Genomic DNA, 20,312 nt, shown 5'->3' with positions numbered 1-20,312 from the left:
AAAATTCTCATTTGACACTGCTATCAGCACTTTCAAAAGCAGCACTGCTTTAGTTACCTACTTCCAGGCTTGTTCCTTCTTCTCTCTTACAAAGTCCACAGGGTCTAGATAACTGTTACAAAGCCCTCAAATGAGAAGACAAAGTAAATACACTGGAGATCTCGGTGACAAATCCATTTAATAAATATTGAAATACTAAAATCTGAGAATTCAAACCACACTGGCTTTACTTCTCTCTAAAATAGTGTAACATAGCTGAATGACTGTAAACGAGACACAGTCTTGCATGCTGTTTCATGAATAAAAAACGTAAGCAGTCTCAAAACCAAGATCTCGAGCTATACAACTACTCTGGACACATGGGGATGGAAGCAATTGTCCAGGTGAAGAGAATGTTATTTGAAAGCATTCTGGCAAATCAAAGAAAGATTGATTATTATATGCCCCCGTAACCATACCTGAACTAATTCTGACTTGTGTATTTCCAGGCACACATTTCTATATTCTTTCTTGAATTCTGAGACATTTTTCAAGACAGCATCCTACAATAATTAGTTTCTTAAGTTAAAACAGTTGCCCTTTTATATAACATTCACAGAATTAACAATATATCTAAGTTTACTTTAGATGTGGAAAAGAGTTGTGGGGTTTTTTTAAACTTGTGTCAGGTTTCAAATGACACCCGAAGTAGTATGCAAAACGAACAAGAAGCCAGCAGCTGGAACAACTTCTACAGAATATCTTCTGTAGCTTTTAACACGGACAGGACTCCGAGCCCGGACCACTGAGGTCCCACAGCAGAAGTACTCTGGCATGCTCTTCAGGCAGCATGGTTTTCCATTTTCTCACTAAACTCTGCCAGGAAAGTGCACAAACGTCTATGAAAACATATATTTTTCACATATATCAAACTACATATAGGAATAAAACCAACTATTTGGTGCTGTTAGGTGGGAAAACACGATTAGTTTTACTACCAACCACCCCATCAGGCAAAGAAGTAAACCGATACACTTAGTCTCCTGCATTGTTCCCAAGACAGAGTTTACTTATTTCTTGAAATATATGTTCACTGCTGAAACTAAAATTTCCTTCAGATCTTCAGAAGTCTGAAAGTTTCTGCTGGGGTTTTGTGGTTTGGTTTTTTCCCTAATTGAAAAGGGTATTACTTATCAACAAGGATTGCGCCCTCGACCAGTGAAAACGCAATACAAAGCCGTTCAGAAGCAATGTCCTTGCTGTTTTGAATTGCATAATACAAAATCAAGACAACCCTGGGTTAAGCTATCACGAACAGAAGCCAGCCCCTCAACTTCTCCATTCTCCTTCTAGGTTTTGGGCGCTGGCAGAGGAGTAATTCAGCACAGTTAGGAAAAACAGAAAGGGTGAGGTCAAGGATAACTGAGTTTACATGGAATGAGGCTGAGAAATAAATTGTTACCAAAATGAGGCACTGAAGAAGAAATACTGTCCTCCTAAAAGCAAGGAAAGCAGGGAAGGCTTAAGCCCTTTTCAGCTCATGCAGTCGCCAACAATCCCTGAACGTCTGAACAGTGACAAGAAACTGGCTCCTGACAAAGAGCAGAGAGCTCAAGATGAATCCACGCAGGATGAAACACTGATGGGAAAGGTTTTGGAGAACAAAGAGATACTACTCCCACTTTCCACTGGTATACTATCTCTTTGTGTCACATCAATGGAAAGGCCATGTGACACCACTTTCCAAAAATACTACTTTTCATTTCCAATTTACTATGAAACTTAGCCATGCTTCCCCAGACAAGATCTACGGGAGAAATCCACAAACCTTCTCCTCCAGGTTCAATCACAATAATTCTCCTTCCCTGCAGGAAAGTTTCAGACTATTCACAGGCTTGAACACATCTGACCCAAGTTCAAGACCCCATCTGGCTCCTGGTCTTCTTACTAACTTCCAAAAAACTGACAGATCAAGTTCCAGTGATAATAAAACTTAAATTAACCACTCTGGCAGCTAAACTTCTTTTGAACTGAAAAGACCACAAAGCTCTGCATGAACCAAAGGGGCTCCGGGGCCAAAGCATTCTCAGTCAAGTAGCTTAGGCAAAGGAATAGCAGAGACTGTTTGTTTCTGAAAAAAAAAAAGCTGTAAAACCTTCACAGTTTGGAGAGCTTCTCCTCTGTAAGAATTACACTTCTACTCACATCCTGACCACCTCAAAATCTGAATGAACAAATTAAAGCAGTTTTCCTACCTTACATATGACTTCACCTTAGAAAGAGAGGTGGTGCCATTTTTTCCCTGAACTGTCTAAAAAGTAGCATAAGTATGTGCTGCTACTTTACGCAGGTGCACTGCAAATCCTCATTCTTACTATTTGTCTCTACAGCTGAGGCATAACACAGTGCTTTTCAGAAACACAGTTTCAAATAAGTACTCCCTGTCCCAAAAAAACTGAAGATTTCAGGCTATATGAGCAAATCTTTCTGTGCATGTGCCAGTAAGGTGAGAGGAGAGGCAAACCACTTCTTTCTTCCTGACACTTCCCACACAGAGAGCGGTCATGTTCCTGTTTGTGCCCATCTTTACTCTGCTGACTCACACACTGATGCTCCAAATATGTAAAACAGTACTGGGTATAAAAATGCTAAGTGGACACATTAACTGAACAGCGCAACGAGTCTTCAGCTCTCCCTCCATCTCTGGTTTGTCACCACCATTCACATCCTTCCTTGCCTGAGGGAAGGGAAGATGCAGTAGAGTGTGCAGAGCTTTACAAACCCCAGATTCTGGTCAACTAAAATAAGAATATTGCAACCTATCTGAGCGTTATGTCAGATCCAGGCAAAGAGTTATAAGATATATTGTTGAGGGTGATCTGTATGTCCCAGTACATCGTGTATCCAAGGGGATGCAGAAATCGATTAAGCCATTCGCTTTTTGCAGTAACAAACATCAAACACGTTGTCTACAAAGATGAGCAAAACATTAGAACAGTTGTATTCCTCCTTTCAGACAGAGTCATTAACGGATAAAATTTATTTGCAAGACTCATCTGAAACAGTGTTGACATGAAACATTGCAGGAGCTACTGAGAAAACATGAGCCACGATGCTGTCAGCACATAAACATCCCCATGTTACAGCCCTCACGACGAGAACAAATGGCACCATCTCGTCAGCTCTCTCAATGTCTTGCCACTACCGGCTGGATGAAGAGCATCAAGGGAAAGATTAGGCAAGGCACAGATGAAGCGAGTGGGAAGATGAAAGCACACTGAAGCATCACCTTGTTGCTCTGCTCCTTCAATTACCCACTCAATAAATGTGCAGTATCGACTAGGGTTTCCGGCAGGAAAAACCTTGCCTGGAATAAACCCACAGAGAGACCCCACAGCTCCTGAAGCTGCAGATGAACCTTGGAGGCTCTAGGGAGAACATCCTTGCTCTCCATCCTCGTCAAAACTCAAGGCAACGCCTATGAAGACCTCAGCTGAGTACTGAACTCTGCAGTGTAGCTGCTCATTGCTAGGGAGAAAAGGAGAGCAAAACTAAAAAAAGACACAAGGCACCATGCTATTTAACTCTTTTTCTTCCTTCTTTCGGAAGCTGTATTCTCAACAGAAGACACATGAAAATCTACTTCAGGCAAAAAGGCAAAGAGGAAAAGACAATGCTAAAAAAAAGGAAAGACAACCCTAATAAAACTACTCAAAGACACCAGTAAAGGAAAAAAAAAATCTATTATTACAGAAACAGCTGCATAATGCAGCTTTAAAACAACATAATAAAAAGAGATGAGAGAAAGAAAGGCCTAACTAGCACTTGAAATTCACACTGCTTTTTCACACAAAATCTCTCTGTCACTATTATGTGGCATCATAACTATCAAGGCACCAAGCAAAAAACAAAAACCAAGTGTTACTGGCTCCCAGCATATACAAATACATAAAACAAGAATACGATGTCTCTGCAAAAACATTTAAACATTTTAAGTATATATAAAAAACCCACATATTTTGTCTATAAAAGGATGCAACAGGATAGTAAACATTCACAGAACCCTTAGCACAAGCAAGCAGAAATCATTGATTTTAACAGCAAGTCTGCCACAAAGGTCTGAAATGCTTCTAAAAATAATCCAAAATATGAAAGACAGTTAAGCTGTGGTGGGTTTTGTTTATCTGTTTGTTTATACAACAAGCAGATTTATCTTGAAAGACAAGTGAAGTCTCCTTCCCCTGTTCTCTTTTTGCATTTTAATGGTACTGCTCAATTATGCAGCATGCAATGTTAAAATCCTTACATGCGATTTAACCATTGTCTGCAGTTCTTGTGGCTTGAACAAACTGCCTAGTTAATTAACGACACTTCTTCAATGCTATAAAAAGCCTCTAGCCATTCTTCCCAGTAATTTGAGTAATTCATCCATCAATGAAAAGAAGTCTTCGAGTTCCTCCTCAAAGACTGTATCTTACAGAGCAATTCTGAGCGGCCCCACTCATTGTAAACATACAGAATCATAGAATCATAGAAACTTTAAGGTTGGAAAAGACCTCCAAGACCATCAAGTCCAACCATCAACGCAACACCACCATGCCTACTAAATCACGTCCTGAAGTGCCACGTCTAGATGTTCTTTGAACACCTCCAGGAATGGCGACTCCACCACTTCCCTGGGCAGCCTGTTCCAGTGCCTGACCACTCTTTCAGTAAAGAAATTTTTCCTAATATCCAACCTAAACCTACCCTGCTGTGACTTGCGGCCATTTCCTCTCATCTTATTGCTAGTTACTTGGGAGAACAGACCAACACCCATCTCCCTACAACCTCCTTTCAGGTAGCTGTAGAGAGCAATGAGGTCTCCCCTCAGCCTCCACTTCTCCAAATTAAACAATCCCAGTTCCCTCAGCTGCTCCTCATAAGACTTGTGCTCCCGTCTCTTCCCAGCTTTGTTGCCCTTCTCTGGACACGCTCCAGCAACAAAATGTCCTTCCTGTACTGAGTGGAAGGTCATTTGATAGTCTCTGCACCCAGCATTTGAGGAAAAAGATGCATTTTTATATGTTAAGACGCAAAAATTTAGATATTCCCTGGCATTTTAAAGGCTCCTTTACGTGAATCTGTAAGAACCTTAATAGAGACAATAAATATTCTAATAAAGAACAAATAATTGCTTAGACTTTCAAATTTTACAGCCTGTAATTTTTTTCATTTTGTCATTCCTTCCCTTAATTTATAATAATTAAGGTAAATATTTGCCTTCCCTATGCTGCCCCAGTTGCCTGTTTGTAGCTTCCTTTCATCATTCTGTCAACTCACTAGAAGGCTGTCTTCAAGATCTTTTTTCCACACAGCTAGATGTCTGAGCTAATTAAACTTGATCAGTGTGACTGTTGCAATAGCAATCAGATGTGTGCTACAGTACCTGATTAAAACCAAAATGGTAGGGTGAATGGAAGCACAAAATCCTCATTCCAGAGCAGCAGGCAAAAGAAGATTTAAAGTGAGAAGATGATATCACAGCCCAAACAGATGTAACATTTTCAAACACTTATAAGCCATTATATTTTTAAGCCATGCTCTGGAAGCTAGGTGAGGCTGCTATTCCTACTTCCAGTTTAGGAGTTGTTCAGAACAAATATCTCCCCGAAAAGGTGGTAGCAACTGCAAATCACAGTCCATGGATGAAAATGTGGGGATCCAAAAGCAGACTGTATTATAACGGATTTATTAGTTGAAATTCCTGCCAGGAATCAAGGCCACACCAAAAACAAGGCACCTGGTGCCACCCGTAACCATTTGACAGCGTTTCTAATGTGTTAGCTCCTACAACCTGGCGAGAATCGTGCCGTAGATCCTACCTCATGGCAGCCACTTGGCACACGCTGATCCTATCATGGACAAGCACGGCATAAAGCGCTGTACTGGCACAGATCCCACCTGTTCACACCGCTGGACCCAGAAAGCAGCATGCATGCCCTCCTGCATGTCAAGCTCCTTTCTGCATCCTGGGCTCCACTCCGAAGTGCTGCAGGCAGGGCGAAGGAGCTGAAGGCTGCCCTTGCCTGGTGCCTGTCAGGGAGAGAGATGCTGAAGCATCTGTGGTTGCCATGGAAGGCCGGACAGGGAGCACCAGGAGCTAACAGGGAAGAAACTGCCTTCCTGCACAGCTACTGCAAACTACAAAAGATTTTTTTTAATAATAACCAACAAACAGACCTCCTGCACCCTGTGTTTTGAAACAAATTGGTTTCATCTGCTGCTGGTCTTACAGGTCTTCTTCCAGCGTGAGCAGACCCTGGAGCACACACAGTGTATGTTCCTACTGCTGTGATGCTTTTCTCTTCACCAAGAGCAGAATTTAGTATGATTAGACACAGAACAGGCTGAAATCTGGGGCCTGTACTTACACATTCTTGGTATTAATGCATGTTGTGTTGTGATGAGACCACGTACAATAGTTAAATGTTGTACTCACTAGCAATTCGAATTAGCTAACTGCTTGTACACCTGTTTTCAAAGCAAACAGAAGGAAGCATGCTGGCAAAGTTCTCATGTACATGTTGTCTGTCATGTCCTTGGCAAAGAAAATGCTGGTCAGTCCCTGAATTTCCACAAATATAACCTTAGAACAGGAAAGAAGAGGTGGGAAAAATAGAAATGGGCTCTTACAGCTGTCAGAAAAGTCTGATAATTTACACTAGCTGAGATGCAGGGTACAAATATAGATTAATAGCACCTCTTGGGATATCCAGGAATTAAAATGCCTTTCATCAAGGCTTCCCTCTACTGGAGAGAGATTTCCTTCTGATCTTCGTCTCACACAAAGAAACAGCAAAAGAAACAACCCCAGTGAAGTCCAAGGAATTACACTATACTGCTATAAACAAGAGGATAACCAGACCCTTCTACAGTTCTCTGACACCGTGCCTTTCTCTTGTCATGAACAGAGATAAGCTTCTCTAAGAGGTAAAACCTGGGAGAAGGAGAGAGAGAGGATGGCCCAAGGGCAGAAGTTGATTGAAAAATATCACTGGAGCTGAGCAAGCACAGGAGGGGAAATGAAGCACTGGAAAGATATTTTATATGACTTGTGGGCTTAAGAAAAATCCTCAATTACTTATTGACTTTGCTTCTATAATTATAAATCAATCTGTTGGCTAGATGAGCTAGAAGAAACTCAAGTTTTTCCCACTTGGGAAGTCATTCAATCTACTTGATATGTACACTCCCTCTTTGCAAGCAAGCGTGGTGCAACACCACAGGAGTGTCTTAAGACAGGGTATTTTTCAATATTTCAAATTCATTTATCTTTTCAAATATACTTTTCAACCCGACAAGAGCCTTCTCACCAGAAAATACCCCACATGACCTTGAGGAACTAGGCTCTACTACAGCCTCTTGTAGCCCTGAAAAAAACATTTCAAAAAAGAAAAAGGAAGGTCACGCTCCTGAGTGATCCCATCTGTCTGAGTTTAACTCAAGTACGGCCCTCTGCTTGAGATACACAGGATCCAGTCCTGCAAAGTCTTCCTACTGTGTGTATCTGCAGCACAGCTGCACCTAGTATTAATAAAATCAGCCAATAACTTCGTCGGGGCAAAGCACATACCAGATCAGTTAAAATACACAAATATATATGCTCAACTTCTGCAAGACTACACTCCACCCTGGCCATCTTCCCAGCTCTCATCCCATCTCAACGTTCTCAAAAGACTTTGGGACATGTTAACCATGGGGTTTCAACCACAGGTAGCGTCAGCCACTACCTCAGGTGCTTTACTTAAAAGCCTGTGTCAAAGCACAGCAAGGACATAAACCCAGAGGCCATACACACTCTGTCAAACAAGAACGTGGTTGGCAATACTGTAGCTCCAACCATTTCTTGCCTCCAACAGAGAGATGGTGGTAGGAAATTACCCTCCTCTTGCAGTGCAGCCACAGAGCCATGGTGACGAGTGACAGAGTTGACAGCCTACCGGTGCTGAACAGACAGGAGAGAAGATGGAAAATGAGCCCTGAGGGAAAGAGGAGGATGCACACAACAGAGGACTGAGGGAGAAAGTTAAGAGAACCGAAGAGTGAGGTGACCAGACAGGCTATATTGAGCAAATTTTTATCAAGATTATAGAAACCTGATACTTAAGAATATATTCCCCTTGCAAGTTTAACTTTCCAAGTTAATTGTTTTAAAGATGATGGGACCATGGAGTGTAACCTTTTCCAGGAATACTTTCACTAGCAATCTTCACGGTGCCACAGTAGGGACAAAAATAACTGTATGAAAATATAAATTTAAATTTTGACGCTTATCTTTACACTTACTATATTGACAAGAAGATTACATCAGGCAATAGGGAAGATGCTGAAGCTACTCTAGACTAGAATATTTTGTTCTCATTTGCACAGATACAAATCAGGACAGAAATCAGATAAGGAGATAAGCTAGTAAGGGCGTCCATTTCCGTATGTGCTTATTTGTGTGTAATATATGCAATGTGCCTTCCCCCCCAATTTTCTATTTTTTAGTTTCAACTGACCATAGTCACTTGCTTAGAACCTCAGTGAATCATATTTCCTTGTGCCTCCAGAGACAAATATGTTTAAATATATATTAGAACATCACTTCTTTCCACCAACACTGGAGAATACAAAGATCCATCATCAATTAACATGCAAACCCCATAGTTGGAACAGTGCAGTGCAACATCAAGCTCATGGCTGGTTTTGGTCTCTATTTCAGTGAGTTTGTCAGCAGCAGTCTCATAAGCAAGTGATTTTCACCTAGCTGGAATTGGCCATTATGTTCAAATGCGCTTATCTGGACACTGAACAAGTGTTTGTTTTCTGGAATAAGCACTTACAGAGCATCCAGATTAGAAAGTACAAACACACTTGCTAAATTGAATTAAAGGCAGTCAGTCACCCCAAATTAAATACTCAAGTAAAGATATTTCCAAATACAGCAGCAACAACTGAGCATCACACAAATGGGGTAGCCTCATGTTCAGAACACAGGAATGAGAGCTAGTAGATCTCAGTTCCCCCTCCTGCTTCTGCTGCTTGTCTTTTCCTCTTGATCTTGAGTAAATTACTTACCATCAAGCCTTACACTTCCCCAAATTCAAAAAGAGGCACTTAGACTCCCTGGCTTTAAAAAGCAGTGTTGCAATAATTAATTAATTACTCTCTGCATAGCACTCTAAGGAATAAACTGAAGGAAGGAAAATGATCCATTTGTGATCTTAACACAGTTTCTCTTTGCACTGCTCTACCCCCATCATTTCTTTCAGTATTGTATTGTACACACATTAACCACAACAACAGCAAGCACGCAGAAGGAAAGACCATTCCAGTAAGCTCAATACTGCATTGCAAGGAGTCACTGCAAACTCTGTAAATGAAACCCATGGGCTAGCTCAAACAGTGATGTGACCAATATCATATGCTTCTTTAGAAAAACAGTAAAGAAGAGCTTCTTAACTGGCTTTTTCACAGCTCGGCAAGCTTTGGACTTAACAGTTGGAAAAACAGCTGTCTTTTAAATCATGTTGTTTGCATAAGGCTGAGAGGTCTCTCTGACACTCAGAATCAATTGGATCCATTTGCTCACATGAAGACAAACACAACCGTATCAACTGCTTATGCTGCAAGTGCAGACTGACAGCTCTATACAGAAACGACCAGTCAGATGTTTTCTAGTCCAGGCTGTATCTCTGCTCAAATGCATTTTCAATACAGCTGCATCAACAAATTAGGGGTACGCTTACAGATTCCTGTCTCAAACAACTAACTTTGAATAAGAGTGCATGTGAATCAGGGTGAAAAGTAATGACTGGTAACTTTGTACATTATCGTATTTGCCTAACGAGAACGACAGGATTAATTAAATTTTCATTACCTATGGGAGCACCAGTTTTGAGGGAAACTGTTCTTAATAAGTTACCATTTTTTCTAACAATTTTTTAAGAGGTGTATTCTACAGCATATCGAAGCAATACAATTAATACCTATAAAAGCTCCATTACCTGTTGGTCGTCTGGAGTCCATATGCCACAGGTGATCTGACTCTCCAAGTTAATTTCTGAAGACCAGTGTCTCTGTCCACTGACTGAACCGACCAGCACAAATCCATCTCTGTAGGAGATAAGTGCTTGAGTCCCATCATGGCTCCATGTAAAGTCGCTTACCTTAACATATCAAAGACAAAAAAAACCCAGATATATTGGACATGTGGCAATTTTTTTGCCGTTTGAATAAAATACAGCACTGCATAGAACTAGACAGGGCAACTAGTAGCCCAGTTGTAGCTCTGATGTGATGGCTACTGGATAAAACAACTGTCCTTGCAAAGCGTCTTTGTGACAATTCCTGCATACTCCTTTCAATAAAGAAATGTTTCATTTTCTCCTGCGCTTTTCAAAAGGTATAGAGCACCATTCATTGTCCTCATCACGTTGCCTCTTAGGACTTGACCACTCTTGACTGCAGAGAACACATGCACACCAACCTGTGCTCCCCGATCGTTCACAAGCTCCACAGACCATCTGCCTTCGTACTGTATCCAAACAAATATTCCTCCATCGGCATCGCAGGTTGCTAATTTCTGGAATGGTTCGTTCCATCTCACCAGCACAACCTTAAAAGATCACACAGAAAAACGGCGTTATTAAAACTGTGTGTTGTGCTAATAACTACTTAACAAGAACCAGTTAAACAATACTGCAAAATAAACATCACTGCATTTAAATCCTAAGGAAGACATACAAAATAGCAATTTTCAGCACAGCATTAGGCGCCTCTCAAGAAGAGCTAGAATCGTTTTGTCATGGCTGTCAGGAAACACACAATCTCTCGCCATCGGACCTTTTTGGAAGGCATCGCATGCTTTGAACAAAAACACTGTATACTGGATTCTAGGATTTCACTACAGAAGCAGCAAACAGGAGGTCCCAAACAGATCATCCAACACTCTTTCAAATTATTTCCCCAATTGTAATCTCAGAGACTGTCAGACTCTATGTCAAATCATCACCTCTTGCTTACGTCAAATGAAGTTGCATGCACCGCTATCAGACTGAATTTGAATACTCATATGAATAGTGACATGAAAAAAAACTGAGAATCCCAAATTATTAAAAAATAGAAATATCATTAAAAAGTTGCTTTGCTTTTGAGTGCAGAAGGAATACAAAGGAGTTTTAGGCTCTTCTCTCTGCATTAGAGCTATACGGACTTTTATGGAGAATTTAATCAAGTCTAAACCTACCAAATTGCTCTCTCATTTCTAATTAATATCAATTTAACAAACACAGTTTCTCTTGAGACCTTGGTATAAAATTGAAAAAAAAGCATCTCAACCTAGTGCTTGAAGTAGAAATTAGCAGTAAAACCATTTACCTTCTGTTAGAGACTTTTTCTTAAAAACTTTTTTTCCAAATTACTTTTATTTCAAAAACATGCAAATATATACAGGATGCTTACGTTCATACAAAAAATTTCCCCCAGTTATTTTACTAAGACACAGCATACACAAATAAAGAAACCATATATCAAATGGTCAACCAGTAGAGTGTTATTTTAACTACTTAACAGGCATCCAGCTCTAATGACGCTTTTTCATAAATCTAAATAGATAATTAATCATCTAAAAGAAAGAGAACATTTTCCTAAAATATATTTTGCTGTTTACAGAGCTGGACTGATCCTCCTAAAGATTCCAGTCCTAAGACAAGGTCTAAGCACACAGACCCTTCACAATGAAATCAACAGTAATTTTCAGAATTAGGATATAATAACTATGTGTACCTGAAACCTAAACTTGACAGCTGAAGAAGGATGATCTTACACTTATTTAGTAAGTGCTACACTTATTCACAGAGCGTAAAGGGTCAGAACTTCAGAATATGTACATCAGTGGAGCTCCCCATCCTAAAGTATCAACCCTTGAATGACTGAATGACTACAAGAAAAGTGGTTCTTAGTGTATATGTAAAGATTATGAGGAGAAGTGAGTATGACAAACCACCTCCCTGTTGTTAAGCAGCTAAGAAGAATCTCATTTGATGTTTTGCAGAAAAACACTTGCTTCTACTTGATTATGACCTTGCAGCTGCACTCCAAGTCACTAATCCTGTCTCCAGTTGGGTAGATTGTATGGTGCCACTAGATGGATTATATCACACTTCGCTTTTATTTTATTTTTTTATTGGAAGAGCAGTAAATAAAATATTCCATCACAGTAATACAAGCAGTGGTACTTTGGTAGAAGTTTTGCTCTGTCCCTTCCACCTAAACAAGAACAGCACAGATTTGTCCAAATTCTCTTTCCTTTTTGGTGTAACTCCCCTGCACAGAGCCATCGTTTCATCACCCTGAGGCAAAATGCAACAACATAACTGCACGTGTCAGTAATGCTGAACAGTATTAGGAAAGAAGTGAAGAAAACAAAACCCCAAGGGTAACACCAAAGAACCTTAATCTTTAAAGGCTGGGAGTCGCTAAGGCTAACGATGACTCTTAACAGAGTGGAAGATACTTGTCACCGCAAAAAAAACCAGACCTTTAATGCTCAGACACTGCTCAGGTTGGCCATTTCATAGATCACGCTGAATAAACTGCTAGAGAAAACTTAGGAAAAAAGAGATAAAACTAATTGTTCAAATACATGTTTTTTAGCTAACACTATCAGAAGTGCTACTACCTGTCTTAAAATTGCCCCTGCCAAATTGCTTTGTCTGGCAAAGGTTTGAGATGAGCATGTGATCTTACAGATCAGTCACACCAGTTGACTTAATGACACGAATTACGGGCACAGTGACGACAGTTACCTCAATGTGGTTTGTCTCTTCTCTGTTTTAAAAAGGAATCTTGTTAAAACCTGAAGATAACTTTTGATTCAAGTTCTGTACAACCTGCCTTTTCTTTGGATTTGATAAAACATCCAAGGGTAGATTTGAATGTAAACAAGATTAACTAGAGCCTCCCTCCCTCCACCCCAATTAGATACAAATTATTAACTTCCAAAATAAACTTCCTGCTTTATAATCACAACAGAAAGTGAGACAATGACTTTATATGCCTTCTGATAACACCCTCATAAGGAAGTAAATTTGTAATTTGGAAATTCAGCTTATTTAAACAGAGAGTAAATGTTATTATTTTATTATAACATTTATGATAACATTTTACAATGATGCTATTCTATGAGGTCATTTTAAAGATGCTTCTATCATTTACATTTAACATCTTACTACAGGTGCTGAGTCCTCATCTTTGAGTATTTCCAATTTCATTTTAGACACCTAACATACAGAAGTAGAGATAAAGAAAGGAAGAAGGATTGCCCTAAGTATGAAGATGACTTTTGGTTTTTATGTTGGCTGAAACGTAAAGCATACGAAAACACATCCCACTGATAGCACACTTAAGCTTGAATTACCCCTCTGCAAAAACGAATTTTATTGCTAACCGACAAACGCAAAGATACCATTACTTTCAGTAACAGCTCCAACTCACAGGGGACCCATTTTTACTCCTGCCTTTATGGTTCTCTGCTTCCTACTTAGCATCTTCATACAGGTAAAGGAGGACTGAACTGTTTTATCTTGTATTGAAAGAGCAAAAACGTTGGTGTGCCAAAGCTAGCTGTCTATGGACCATTTCTGGTCCACGCAGGCTTCGGATATTGCCTAATTATTATTGTTTGTTTGTTGTTTGTTTATGCTTTTTAAAAATATGATTAAAAACACAAATTGTGTTTGTTCTACTTGAGAAAAAAATTACTATCACAGATATTAATCTGCTTCTAAACTGCTATCTCATACAGGAAATTATGTCCCAGGAATAAAACTTCAAGGAACTCCAGGCCTAATATAAAGTACAATGTAAAGGCCAACGTATCGCCCCCAAACAGGATGGTTTCCATGAAGTACAACGAGCTTTCGCATCAGGGTCTAGCGTTCTCTTTGAGCTCCTTTTTATACAATGTGTAGTGGTGAAAAATTTTTCTCAAAAGCAGAACATTCAGCACCTTCAACAGCTCTGTTTTAACTGCCAACTTGATTTTTAGGAATTAAATATAATTAATACTGAAGGTGCTAGAAACTCTCTCAAGGACTGGCTGCATACTATAGTGCTGCAAACACAGTATAATCAGAAAAAAAAATAAAACCTTTAAAAATATTTTCATCAAAAATTAAGGATATGTTATCCTTAACATTAAAAAACTTGTTTATATATAAAATTAAGAGGGAAAATACTGTTAATTTACACTTGGGAGATGAATCTGTGCATTCACTTCCAGTACTACAGACTAATCAAGAAAGAAATAACTGATAACACTTCTCAATTAAAAATGCTGTGCAAACATAAATTGCAGTTTATGAGCCTCAGTTACTTCCCCATACTTCTCATCCTCACAGATACTCCATTTGGAAAAGGCCTTGTCTTGTGGCAAAGGAAACATCTGTATTATTCTAACTGAAAAAACAACAGTCAATTTAGTTTTTTTTAAGATCACTTAATTATGCTTTAAAATTTCCCTTATCATCCACTCTAATGCTTTCTGGTCCACTACTGCAAATAACAAAAGAAAGTCCAATTGGTCTCTGGCCCAGAAGATCAAGTTTCCTAGAAAGAAACTACTTTCTGCCACAGAAAGACCATAATGCAGCTACCAATGTTATTATTTATTAAAATCTTAGACAAGAAATTTTGAGTAACTGTGATTTTTGAAAGTAGCAAATATGTGATTAACAGTAAATGTGACCTCTTACCAACAGAAGCCAGGTTTGGTGATTTAAATTCACAATGCGCTGTTGACATTTTTATTAATTTTTTATGTTTTCTAACACAAGACCGCTAAAATCCAAAGCATTCTTTCATTACAGTTTTTGAAGGAGAAGACTGAAAATATGATAACAATCAATCTTCCAAGAGCAGAAGTCCTTAATCTAGAATACCATACAACAGTAACGACTGAAATCTTACCTCTTCAGTTTCTAAAACACATGTTACATAATTGCTATAGAGGCAAGGGAAAAACATCTAAAAAAAAATAAACGAGTAGGGTAAATAACATGGGCAATTAGTTCCTATGATTCCTTACCAAATTTAGGTAAATTTTATGACTGATACACTGTAGTGAGTCACAGTAAGTAATTATTTTTTTTTAATCTCTGATCCTCCATCCATTTTACTGAGGAGCAAGCATATGCTCTAAAGACAGAGGTCTTCTCCAGCACTCATATGCTATGGAGAAGTGCTATCGCAGCAACAGAGAGTGGAGAATACTTGATGGCAAACATTTGATTACAGCACAATTTGCTACACCTGGAGAGTCACGTTCCTTTACCTGGCACGAGCATTTCTGAAACTAGAAGCACACTGGGCATCTCTGCAGTGTGCACAGGACGTGATGCATCATCACTCCATGGAGCATATACAATACCCAACATCCTACGGAATTGCTGGCCTTTCCCCTTCTAATAAATCATTCTGCTATTTCTAATACTGTTGAAAGTGCTGATATTGAAAGCAGTGACCAACAACCACCTTTACTTGCTAATACAGTTCAGTATGTCTCTCTCCAAAATACACAGAGCTATAAACACACATGTATAATGTGTAGATACATGACATACAGGTAACATGGGTGTGGGCATGAACATATCTCTATTAAATCTTAGAGGAAACCGTACCAACTTTGTACATTTGTTGACTTGAAGTCAGTTAATTCAACTGGAATTTTGTAACTAAAACGTAATTTATGAGAGCTAAAGGTGCCCAGAATAAGCAGCAGGGTTGCAGTTAATGATCTGTTGCTTCTCGCTGCACTTTACCCATAACCAATGCTTGGTTCTAAACAGTTCTGCATATGTTTACTTCAATGAAACAAAGTTTAGTTATTTTTAAAATATTAGTATTTTTAAAATAAAGGCTATTCAATTTTTTATCTCCTAATTTTTCATGCTGCAAACAGAGTGTTTGCAATTGTTCTTACTTTCACCTTCATCTCTTGCCACGACAATAATGCTATGATAATTCTCTCCGTTCAAACTAATTCAATCATGCAGACAAAGAGCATCACACAAGTATTCTTCCTACTAGTAACACCAGACAAAAAAACCCAGCAGATACGGTAGACAGCTAGTTTGCCTCTCCTGGGGCAGCACACCCATTCTCCTATCCTATTTGTCTGATAGTGCATTCTCTGATGATACAGTCCCTGTCTCTCCCACACTCACGGAGCTTTGACTTTTTGTTTCCAGAGACATCACACCCGGGTGGAAATGCTTCATTTGCATATGGAGCTGTCAGCTTCCAAGGCACGATACCCGTCAAGGAATTATCATTATGAACAAACTATTACTATTAATAACAAATACTGTGCTGCAGCTGAAGAATGGCGAGTTTGTAATAGCTGGTGTCTACATTTCTTGAGAAAAACTGCCAACTCACAACAAGGGCTGCACATTATACAGTGGGTAAAGGAATGGCAAACTAATTCTTCGAGACAGAAAACACCATCCGTGTTTCTTCAGTCTAAATAATAACAAAATGAACTCTCTTCCTGGAAGGACTGGAATAGCCTCCAGATCTCTCAGGGATGGATGTCCTTTAACAACCCTCACTGCTGCCGTGGGAGAAGCTGCAGCCACCGGCGAGGTGCACCACGGCACGGCAGCTGCTCACAGCCCCTGGGGGGCTCGGCTGCTGCCGCAGCCACTCGCTCATCCTAGGCTCCTACTTTTTCCTTGAAAAAAGTGTATTACTCTGCCTGCAGCTGTCATCTTGCTTCTTCTGCTCTTTGAAAGGAGCTTCAATTGCCATATATACTATTTAAACAATAACAACATTCCTCTGACAGATTATATAAAATCTACTAACTATGATGTTTTAAAAATACAAAAAAAAAAAAAAAAAAATCCATACAAGGACCAAATTTGAATAGTCTTTTTTTTTAAGTGGAAATCTGATTTCATGGTATAACATTACCAACAAGCTAAGCATGACATCTGTGTCAGCTGGGGACCTAACCTCGCAGTAATTTAAAAGAGAGGTAAGTCTGGACCAGCAATAAGGTACTGACCTTAACAGACCTGAAAGGTCCACGTCCAGCTCTGTACCTCCTTCTGATCACAAACTTCACATGAAAACCTACTCCAAAGGTATCCTGAGGTTGGCATCCAAGCCACCACATATACTTATTTTTGAAAGGTATCACATGGTTGGCATCCAATGCTCAATGAAAGGCGGTCTGACCTCTAAAAGCTCTAAGGGATGATTCTGGCAAATAGGCAACTGCAAGAAAAAAATCATTTTGATAGCTACTTTGAGGAGGGAATGCACTTAGTGTGAGTAAGATGTTGTCTTAAAATACCTAGACTGTCAACATCTCACTGAATATATTTAGGAGCCTTGTTAGTAAACTGCCAAGACAAGGACTCAGAAATGCTCTAAAGCTTTACACGTCTCCTTACGTTCCTTAAGTCACATACTTCGTTTTAAGAAATACTTCCCCAAAGCCTATTAATCCCAAGGATTTGCCATGTAACCATTTTATATGTTCACAGAACACAAAACATGCCATCTGATCACCTACCTTAGAGAAAAGTATCCCCAATACCCCTCACAGGTATCAAATAAGAAGCGCTATGCTCCTATAAATGAAGAGGCTCACAGGGTCAGTTCCAAAGGAATTACTCTTTTCACTTTGGAATCACCACATTTAATCGTGGCTTTAAAGAACTACAGCTGCAGGGGACACTTAAAAAAAACCAAAAAACAAAAAACAACATAAATTAGCTGTACCCAAGGTATATCCAATAAATGCGTTTGGGCAGCTGAGGATCTTTGACGAGTCACTTGTCAGAACTGAAGTTGCATGCGAGAAACAGGAATGACAGGTGGTACGAACCTAACGTGGATGACAAGATGTTGGTACCTGGCTATCAGTTCTCATTTGACTAAGTTTCCTAACTATTCCTTCAAGGGCTGTTAAAGAAAACAGTTGGGTACAATCTGAAGGAAAATAATTAAGGCACGAGAAGTGTAAAGGCCTAAAGTCAATCACCCATATGCATGAGGTATCTGCATACTATGTTCTTCCAGTAGAAATGGGTGAAGGTCTGCTCACCTCCCATCTCAATGGAGTGACAGTGGTAAGGAGTATGGTTTGCTTTCAACTCCCTTCCCTTCACAAGGATGCTCAAGTCCCAAAAGCTCTTTCACAGAAAAGAGAACCGTTTCCACAGAAAAATATTTTTTAGAGTTATGCCATCCTCATTTCCAGTGAGGGAAACTCCTTTATAGCATGTACTTCACTACCGCTGTCTCCTATCAATGGTCTTCCTGTCCTCAAGCATTCCTGCAAGACACTTCTGTTTAATTGCCCATATACACTCCCCAGAAGTGCAGAGGCAAGCCCAAGTTCACTAAAAATAAATCAAAACTGAATGTTGATAAGGTTGAGCAAAGGATAAAATAGCACTTTCATTGCTCTCCTTTATAAGAAAAAATATTTCACTTTGGTCTAGTTTCTGTGCAGATAAAAACACCATAATAAAGGAAAGAGAGATTACTATTCTATCTAAAGATGAACAATCGTTTTGCCTTAAGATCAAAATACATAGAGCAAAACAGTTTCTCCTCTCTTTAGCAAATCACTGATAAGCACCATTAGGGAAGGTCCATTGCTGTTAAAAACAAGAGACATGCAGCAACTGTGCAGAGCTGCAGTTCCTGGGATTTGAGCATCTATGGTCAAGTATTTTCCCATGAGAAAAAAATGCACCAGATTTTAAATTCTCTGGTGTTCGGCCTACATGAAATTAAAAGTATATCAGCCCAATGCTTACTTCACTAAGGTCTGACAAAATTACATTACAGATGGTATAAATCAGGGCCACCGTACAATCTCACCATTCACATTCACTTTTGGGCTGTGTCTAAGAAGCTCAGTGCAAATGAACCTCAAGCTTTAAAACCAGCAACAGCACTCACTGACATCCACCTATGCATCATCACCATATATGAATTCAGAGATCATGTACATCTTTGTCAGAAGTTCCAACGAGAGGGGGAAAAACACACTCCACGTAAGACACGTAAAATTCTTTCAGTCTTTTTTTCCTGGCTACAAATACAGAAAAATATTGGATGCAGAGACACAGACACCCTGTAGCAGAGCCTATGGTTTTTATTCTGTCTCTTTTAAAAAAAAAAAAATGCAATCAAGGAAAAAATACTGTTTAGAATCACGCATTAGATCCAAAATGATGGATCACCAAATAATTACTAAAAAATCCCAGAGGAGACAGGATAACAATAAACATTATCAAAAACTATTCCTACTCAAAATGAACTAGCTCTGCTCTGCTTTCTTAACAGCAGCTCCTTAGGAATTCCTATAGCATCTTTCTACCTTGTAAATGCTATCTTGTTTGGGAATACCCCCAGGCAAATGAGCTGCTGAAAAAAGTCAGTGAAGTGACTAAAACAGCAGCACTCTCCCTTACACTTGATCTTCCTGGTTTGGTGGTTGAAAATTCCTCACAAAGTGTTCATATAATAGTGAAATACAATTTTATAGCTTTACATGTACATAAGCATGCACGAGAACATTATTCAAGAAAAAAAAAAAAAAACACTTGCAGCGGCCTTCTATGATGGAGTCACTACATCAGTGGATAAGGGAAGAGCTACAGATGTCGTCTACCTGGACTTCTGTAAGGCCTTTGACATCGTCTCCCACAACATCCTTCTCTCTAAACTGGAGAGATATGGATTCAATGGGTGGACTGTTCAGTGGATGAGGAATTGGTTGGATGGTTGCATCCAGAGGGTAGTGGTCAACGGCTCAATGTCCAGATGGAGGTCAGTGACAAGTGGTGTCCCTCAAGGGTTCATACTGGGACCAGTACTGTTTAATAGCTTAATCAAAGACACAGATAGTGGCATCGAGTGCACCCTCAGTAAGTTCACGGACAACATCAAGCTGAGTGGTGCAGTTGGCACATCTGAAGGACAGGACGCCATCCAGAGGGACCTGGACAAGCTCAAGAAGTGGGTCCACGCAAAGCTCATGAGGTTCAATAAGAGTAAGGTCCTGCACATGGGTCAGGGAAACCCCCAGTATCAATACAGGCTGGGGGATGAAGGGATTGAGTGCAGCCCTGCCAAGAAGACTTGGGAGTACTGGTGGATGAAAAGCTGGACATGAGTCGTCAATGCGCACTCACAGCCATTCTTGGCCAATCATATCTTGGGCTGCATCAAAAGAAGTGTGGCCAGCAGGTCAAGGGAGGGATTCTGCCCCTCTACTCCAC

The 20,312-nt window shown here is 39.7% G+C and overlaps 1 protein-coding gene across 2 annotated transcripts in view; it reads right to left on the bottom strand.

Moving 5' to 3' along the window:
• Window positions 1-20,312, bottom strand: part of TULP4 (TUB like protein 4) — a 125,736-nt gene that overhangs the window by 43,102 nt on the left and 62,322 nt on the right. For both annotated transcript variants that reach the window (XM_086745934.1, XM_086745933.1), the window contains exons 2-3: window positions 10,493-10,621; window positions 10,011-10,172 (exon numbers count right to left, since the gene is read on the bottom strand). In XM_086745934.1, coding sequence (XP_086602060.1) covers window positions 10,011-10,172; window positions 10,493-10,621 — 291 coding nt within the window. The remainder of the gene's footprint in view (window positions 1-10,010; window positions 10,173-10,492; window positions 10,622-20,312) is intronic.

This window comes from Chlamydotis macqueenii, chromosome 3 (genome assembly GCF_036417535.1).
Source record: "Chlamydotis macqueenii isolate bChlMac1 chromosome 3, bChlMac1.mat, whole genome shotgun sequence".
Taxonomy (NCBI): domain Eukaryota; kingdom Metazoa; phylum Chordata; class Aves; order Otidiformes; family Otididae; genus Chlamydotis; species Chlamydotis macqueenii.
The sequence above is the reverse complement of the archived record's forward strand: the minus strand, read 5'-3'. Positions and strand labels throughout refer to the sequence as shown.